At 35.7% G+C, this 8,398-nt stretch overlaps 1 protein-coding gene across 1 annotated transcript; it reads right to left on the reverse strand.

Annotated features, from left to right (window-relative positions):
* Positions 1 to 250: 250 nt before the first annotated feature.
* LOC145804365 (zinc finger BED domain-containing protein RICESLEEPER 1-like) lies at positions 251 to 7,216 on the reverse strand. Its single transcript, XM_082898048.1, has 5 exons — positions 7,089 to 7,216; positions 1,201 to 2,208; positions 986 to 1,071; positions 608 to 807; positions 251 to 454 (listed from the first exon to the last, which is right to left on the reverse strand). The coding sequence occupies exons 1-5, from the start codon at positions 7,214 to 7,216 to the stop codon at positions 251 to 253; spliced, it is 1,626 nt and encodes a 541-aa protein (XP_082754174.1).
* Between the last annotated feature and the right edge of the window lie 1,182 nt (positions 7,217 to 8,398).

Here is an 8,398-nt window from a genome sequence, read left to right on the forward strand (position 1 = left end):
TATAACACAACAAAAACATGTAAAGTGAAGATAATGAATTTTGAATAACACAAAATAAATTAGATGGATGAAAAAAATAATAAATTATTGTATATATTACCCGAATCATATTATTGTTCAAATTCTTCAACATCCTCCATTGCTTGTTGAAGGCATATTGGAATGTTACTTCGAAGCCAATTTTGTGTACAAACAAGAACCTCACCATCTTGGGAGCAAGTGAACTACGAAATGGATCAAGTATACAACCTTATGTACTAAAAGCCGACTCAGAAGCAATAGTGGAAACAGGCATTGCCAACACATCTCGTGCTGTAGGTGATAATACTCTATACTTTGTTGCATTAACCTTCCACCACTCCAAGATATCAAATTGGGCATTCTTCCCACCTTTCTCAATATCACCCAAGTACTTGTCCAATTCCGACATACTCCCACTACTAGAAAATTTTCCCTTCAAAAAAGAGTTAAATTGAGAGTTCAGAATAGAGTGTGGGTCATTTTCATCTATCACTATATCTACTATTTCATTTACATTGGAGGCATGCACATTTATTGAATCAAGTGTGGCATAATGATCATACAATTGACTCAAACAATTTTTCACCTTGTCTAACATGTCTTTCACTTTCACCACATCTCCACCAAATATTGTTGAAAAACAAATTTGCAAGTATGTCATTTTTCTTTGAGGATCAAGCACAACCGCAACATACAAAATTAGACTGATTTTATCCCCATTTTCCCAATACTTGTCAAACTTCTGTTTCATTTTCTTTGCCATTGAAGACAAAATAGGATCATTGCCTTTGATTAATTGTCCAATCATATTTTTAATGACAAAAATTTTAGTGTAGAATGTGTTTGAAGTAACAAATAAAGACCCAAAAAAATCTCTTTGTTGCATTGTAGAACATTCTAAGAAATTTCAAAAACACCCTACAATTATGTCAATCCTCGGCTGGAGGCATCTCTCTCCTCTTACCCAATTCATTATCCAAAAAGTAGTGTTTGTAATTGTAGTCCTCCTCACCCATTCTTTGAAAATCACTCTCAAATTTTTTTTGCTGCCTTTAACATAAGATATGTGGAATTCCACCATGTTGGCACATCTAGGTACAAGAGACTCTTACTCTCAATTTTCAAACTTTCCACATACTTTTTAAAAGTGTCAAGACAGTTGGAGAAGACGTCACATACCTCATTGAATGCCTCACATTTGCTATACAAGACTCAAGATCCTTCAATCCACCACTAATAATGAGGTTTAGAATATGCGCACAACAACGCATGTGTAAAAATTCATGGCCCAAGACAGTTCCCTTCCACAGTTTTGTGGTTCGTTTCAAGAATCTAACGGTTAGATTATTGGAACTTGCATTATCAACAGTTAAGGTAAAAAGGCCATCAATGTCCCACTCTTTTAAAAGTGTCTCAATTTTTTTACCAAGAGTTTCTCCTTTGTGGTCTTTAACTTGACAAAAATTTATGATCCTCTTTTGTAACTTCCAATTGTCATCAATGAAATGTGCAGTTAGACACATACAACAAAAATTTTGCATGGAAGTCCATGTGTCTGTGGTAAAGCAAATTCTACACCCCTTCACAATTTTCTTCAACCTCTCATTTTCATTGGTGTATATGTCTACAATGTCCCTAGCAACGGTATATCGAGATGGGATCTTGAACTTGGGTTGCATGACATTACAAAACCTCTTAAAACGTACCGCATCCACAAATCTAAAGGGCAATTCATCAATTACTATCATCTCAGCAAGATACCTCCTAGCAACTTCTATAGAAAATGACGTAGCCACAACATCAACAACACCCTCCCCACCAACTTCTCTAAGTTGAAATCCCAATGATTGTTGCCCATGAGTATCCCTATATGGATACTTTGTACAATTTTTGAAATGACTTAACAAATTACTTGTTCTATGACTCTTAGAGCCTGCTATATATTCTTTCTTACAATACTTGCACATAGCCCTATCTTTCCCATCAATACCCTTAATCTTTTCAAAATGATTCCAAGCCTTTGATGTTGTTCTCCCACTACTACTAGTCTTGGCTAGGGGTGGTCTAAGAAGGGGAGCATTAGATTGGGTAGAGGGGTCAATAGAAAATGATTCAGGCTCAACATTAGGACTCACAAAAAATGTTTCTTCGCTTGAAGGATCCATGACCAAAAGATTATTGAATAAACTGCCAAAAACCAATAAAAAAATCATTCAAAATATGCTTTTCAAATCCATGATCTTTTTAAACAAACTACCATCAGACTCTAGATAGTCATCAATGTAGAAAATTAAGCACAACGATCATAGAAAATTCGATCCAAATCAAACACCAAAATTTCAGTTGAATATCCCCAATCCATTACTTGAATAAATAAATAAATAAATAAAAATTCCAAGTTTGAGCAAGGCACAGGCAGGAAAGAGTTAAAATGCCTCCACTGTTGTTCCTTTAATTTTCTGAAACAAATAAATCCTAATTTGCAAAGATCTCAAAACAAATAAATCTGAAATTGAAGTGAGGTATTCCAAATTTCTCAGACCATCATTTTCATTTACATTACACTCATCACAAGTCCAAACAAATAATGATTTTTGTCTCAGTCAAGAATACAAACATTATTGGAGAACTCAGAAAATTAAAGGAACAATAGATCAATTGTACAACAACAATCCCATGGTTTGGCTACAAACCCTAATTTGCAGTGTAACAAGTACCATATATAATGTAATAACAAGTCTAATATACAGTGTAATAATAGAACATATTAATCTAATACTTTTTTCACTCTTGGACGCAAATTAATCTAATATTTTTTCTATGAAGTCTCTTACAAAATCCATTGCAAATAACAAGAAAAAGAAACCAAACCTCTGTGTTTTTCTCTTTGTAAGCTTCCTCTCTCTGTGTGTAGAACCCTCAGACTGTCAATCTCACCAGCTCTCTAGTTTTAGAACTGGAACCAAAAAAAAAAAAGATTAGACTCTAAAAGAGAGGTTTTCGAACTGGAACAAAAAACGAAAAAGAAAAAAAAGAATAGATTACAGATTGAGGAGAAAAAGAGAATTTCAACGCCCTAATTAATCAACAGAGAATTTCAACAGAATTTCAATGTCACACAATTTTAACATGTGATGAACTAAGAGACAGAAAAGGTTGCTCACAAGGCAACCTTAACCATGGAGTCTAGATCATCAATTTGGGCTGTCATTGATCAAATACTCAGAAACATGATTAATTTAACACAGTCAAAGCCCTAATTAATTAACAGAACACAGTCGAAGCCCTGAAAAAATAAGAAGATCTGTACAAAGACAAGAAAAGAAGACAAGAAGAGAAGAGAAGAAACCGAAGCCCCAATTACAGAAAAAATAAAAAAATAGAAGCACAAAACACAGTCACTGATCACCGATCAAAGACAAAAAGAGAAGAGAAGAGAAGAGAAGAGAAGAGAAGAGAAGATTACCTTCGAATCGATGCTTTGATCGTTGCGGCCACTTCTGCGTGCTGCGAATTTACCTTCTCTCTTGCATATCATTTACATAAAATCAAAAGCATTACTTAAACTAATTTTTTTTATAAAAAAAACCAACATCATATTACATCCATATCTACATAAAACCTCTCCATTAGATTGTATTTGATTTACAAATTTGAATAGAGATTTAAAAATAGAAAGAAAAAAAAGAAAAAATGTGTGAAATGTAGTTATATTTCATTCACATTTCATTTATATTTTTTCTTTTTCTTTACAAATTCTTACCCAAATCCATAAACCAAATACAATGTTAGTGTTAATGAATGAATAACTGTTGTGCAAATTGTGTAATTAAACAAGATAAATAGATTCATGATTAATCAAATTACATAATAGAATGAGAAAACATGTTGAATATTACAACCATAGAAGCACACAATACAATAAAAGGTATAGAAAGCAAACCAAAGCCTATGTGATACCACAGTGTCCTTAAAATAGATTAGCTGCCTCACCATGGGTGTTGGAGGTATGTCGACTTCTGTCTCCCAAGATACGACGGTTAAAACCAGCTAATGCAGAAGCACCTTCTAAATAGCTTTGGCGAACTTGATAATGGTGCACTCTCTCTAACAAAAACCAAAGAAGGGACTAGTAAAAGAAAATAGGAAAAATTTTCTTTGGTGTAAAACCATCTCCAACTCTTTATCAAAGCACCATATCCATTTTTCATCAAAAAACTCCCAAAATTGTCCTCTTTTAAGTTGGAAGGGAATGGCCTCTATTTATACAAGTAGGGGAATCCCTGGCCATAAAGGCTATGCATCACTAGGGCCATCAAATGCCATTAACCAAGGCCATCAATTCTAGCCATTAGGGCTAGAGTTACTAAGGTTGAAAGCCTATAGCCACTAATATGGTCATCAACTCCATCATCAAAAGATGAGAGTTACTAAGGTCTAAACCTCCCGTGTGCTTACTATATACAAATAAAGATGTATATAATAATGTTTGAATAAACCAACCAGATGGGTCACACAATGGATACTAATGTTGGTTCACAACCAGATCAAACCCAATTCTCAAACACATGCACAAGCTAAAACCAACACAACATAGTTTAGCCCAAGCTTAAGATTATGTCCAAGTCTAAGTCCAAGACCAAACCCAACACATGCACAAGCACAAGCACAAGCACAAGTCTAAGCCCAGTCTAAACTAAGACTAAGTTCAAATCTAAGCCCAACTTTTATTGATACCCACTTTATGAGACAATTTTCATTCACAACTCAATGATTTCGACCCATCATTTTTATATTGTAATCTTCTCATTTGAGAGAATATAAAACCACTCAGACCCACTTCAACCGGCTGTTAGGTCCGACTTTAATTTCAAATTAAAGTTGCCAAATGCCCATTATTTTCCAACAATCCCCCACATGAATAAAATTGGTCGAATAAAGAAAACAGACAACGCTTTACAACAAAGACTCAGAGAGAGAGCACACAGAATAATCCTGCATCAAAAAAGGTAGTTGTTGACCTTGAACCTTTCGTAGTGAAAGCCTATCGGATTTACTGGCTGACCAGTGAACGTTATGTCTTGAACTGTTTTGCCGTTTGTGTAAATCAAGACAATAGACCTCACATAGGAGTTACTCCAACCATTATTCTTGTTCTCATTGGTGTGTCCGGTTTGGCCCTAGAACACTAGCCTAGTTCAGTGAGTGTTTTTAAAGAATTCAGCCTTGTTAATTCTTAAAGAAGCAGCCCCACTTCGCACTCACATAGGTGACCTACATAAGGTATCTCTCTATAACACGGTTAACTATTCATAACACTTGGGTCATTAAAAGCATCAGCTTAATCTCCCATTCCACAGGGTATCACTGTATAAAGGAATGGGCAGGAGAATTTACCTCCACAGTGACTCATCCATTACACGCAATTAGGTTGTCCCTTTGAACCTAGATCTTGAGATCTCCAATCAACTAGGTTGGGTTTTCCATTCTGGTAACATTACTAAAGGCCTTAACCCTATTCCTCTTGACGACGTTTCTACTAACTCTTGAGTTAACCCTTTAGTTAGCGGATCCGCAATGTTGTCCTTAGACTTTACATAGTCTAGAGAGACAATTCCATTAGAGAGTAGTTGTTGTATGGAATTATGTCTACGACGAATATGGCTAAACTTTCCATAATACATATGACTCTGTGCCCGTTCAATCACCGACTAGCTATCACAATGTATACAGATAGCAGACACAGGTTTCGACCGACGTGGAATATCCTTAATGAACTAGCAAAGCCATTCAGCCTCTTCAGTTGCTTTATCCAACTCAATAAACTCAAAATTCAAAGTTGATCTCGATATACACATTTGTTTGGAAGATTTCTAAGACACGGCTGCCCCTCCGAGGGTAAACACATAACCACTAGTGGATTTGAAGTCCTTTATATCATATATCCAATTAGCGTCACTATACCTCTCTAGTACCACTAGGTATCTGGTATAATGTAGCCCATAATCCCGGGTGTAGCATAGATAACCTAACACCTGCATAATACCTCTCCAATGGGTGGCATTTGGATTACTCGTGTATCTACTAAGCCTACTAACAGAGTAGGCTATATCTGGCCTTGTACAACTCATCAGATACATCAAACTTCCAATGACCTGAGAATATTCTAGCTGAGAGACACTCTCACCATTATTCTTGGTCAAAAGTAGACTCACGTCTACCGGTGTTCTAGACACACTTGTACTTGGTTTACCAAATTTCTCAAGTATTTTCTCAATATAGTGAGACTAAGAAAGTACAATACCACTAGATGTTCTAGTAATCTCAATACCTAGAATGACATCTGCAAGGCCCATATCTTTCATGTCAAACTTAGAGTTTAACAATCTCTTAGTAGTTTGAACCATTTCATCATTACTACCAACAATGAGTATGTCATTTACGTATGGACACAAAATGACATAACCTCTATCAATGTCTTTAACATACACGCACTTGTCACACTCATTGATTCTAAATCCATTTGACAACATAGCATCTGTCAAACTTCTCATGCCATTGCTTCAGAGCTTGCTACAAACCATATAATGACTTGACAAGCTTACAGACTTTCTTATTTTCCCTGGAGCTGAAAACCCCTCGGGTTGTTCCATGTAGATTTCTTCATCTAAATCTCCATTTAAGAAAGCTGTCTTTACATCGATCTGATGTATCTCTAGACCACGTAAAGCGGCTATCGCAATCACCATGCGAATGGATGTAATCCTTGTCACAGGTGAATGCGTGTCAAAGTAATCCAGGCCTTCTCTCTGCCTGTATCATTTGATAACTAGCCTAGCTTTACATTTTTCAATTGACCCATCAACTTTCTAAAGATCTACTTACTTCCTAAGGCCTTACTGCCTAGGGTTAGATCAACCAACTCCCAAGTATGGTTCTGTAAGATGGAGTCAATTTCAGTCTTAATAGCTTCTTTCCATAAGGGACTTTTAGGTGAAGTCACGGCTTTATGGAAAGTTCGAGGTTCTCCCTCTAACATATAAGTCAAGAAGTTCGGGCCAAAGGACTTGGCAGTCCTAGCTCTCTTGCTCCTTCTTGGCTCATCTACTTCCTCTGCTTGATCATCAACTGGATCAACTAAGTGATCATCTGTTTGATCAGCTATGTGATCATTGTCACTTTCAAACTCTCTCATGGAACTCGGAATACATTTTCAAAGAAAGATTCATTTCTTGATTCCATGATAGTATTCTTGTGTATATCTGGAATAACAAACTTAACCACAAGAAATCGATATGCACTGCTATATTGTGCATAACCATTGAATACAAAGTCAATGGATTTTTAGGCTTATCCTAACCCTCTTGGGTTTAGGTATTCCCACCTTTTGCATGACACTCTCACATTTGTAGAATTTATACAAAGGCTTTTAGCTTTTTCTAAAAATTCATACAGGGTCTTTAAACAATTCCTTGTGTCACAATGATTATGAAACTCTCAAAATCATATCACCAGAATATCCTCAACTGAATTAGGCACCCAAACATATTTGGTACAACCTATCATTCTGAAGCCAATAGTTTTACTATTAGGAAACACAAATCCAGTGTTCAATAGTCTACTATTCGAAACTTCATAACATGGCCAGTAGTCTTATCACTAGGAATCACTAATTTATTAGCATGTGGTCAGTAGACTTTCTACTGCTAGGAATCACAATGTCTTAACCTGTGATCAGTAGTCCCTTTACTACTAGGAATCACAACGTCCTAACATAAGATCAATAGACTCTTTCATTACTTGGAATCATCATATCTTGACATATGATTAGTAGCCTCTCCACTACTAGGAACCATCATGTCTTGACATGTGATCAGTAATCTGTTCAATACTGGGAACCACAATCTCACAACTGTGTAGCTAGTAGTCTAACACCTCCTAGGAACCACCAATTTTCTATCTCTGTGATCAGTGATCTTGTACTTACTAGGAGCCACCAATTTAAGAATATATTTGAAATTTAAAAAATTTAAAAATATATTCATCCACCCTAACGGGTTGTCTCATCTTTGCTTTTAAGCAAAGTCACATAGCAATCATATATGCTATAATTGACATAAGGATAACATACTAATTGCCTCTGATTAATTCAGAGATATTATCATGCAATCTTATGATTTTCTCTAATCACACTTGATCTCCCTAAATCTTCCTCTAAGAACCTCGCAAGGCTTGAGGTTGTCAGATGGAACAACATTTCTGTTGTCACCTCTTGAAGCCATTTCTAAAAAATCACAACAGAATTTCATTATTTTGTTTTTCTAGAAATTAATCTTAACACTCAGAAAATCCCACAGTTGGAAATTTAATTCAAAAC

Source organism: Camellia sinensis, chromosome 12, assembly GCF_055761805.1.
Source record: "Camellia sinensis isolate YWXY chromosome 12, ASM5576180v1, whole genome shotgun sequence".
Taxonomy (NCBI): Eukaryota; Viridiplantae; Streptophyta; class Magnoliopsida; order Ericales; family Theaceae; genus Camellia; species Camellia sinensis.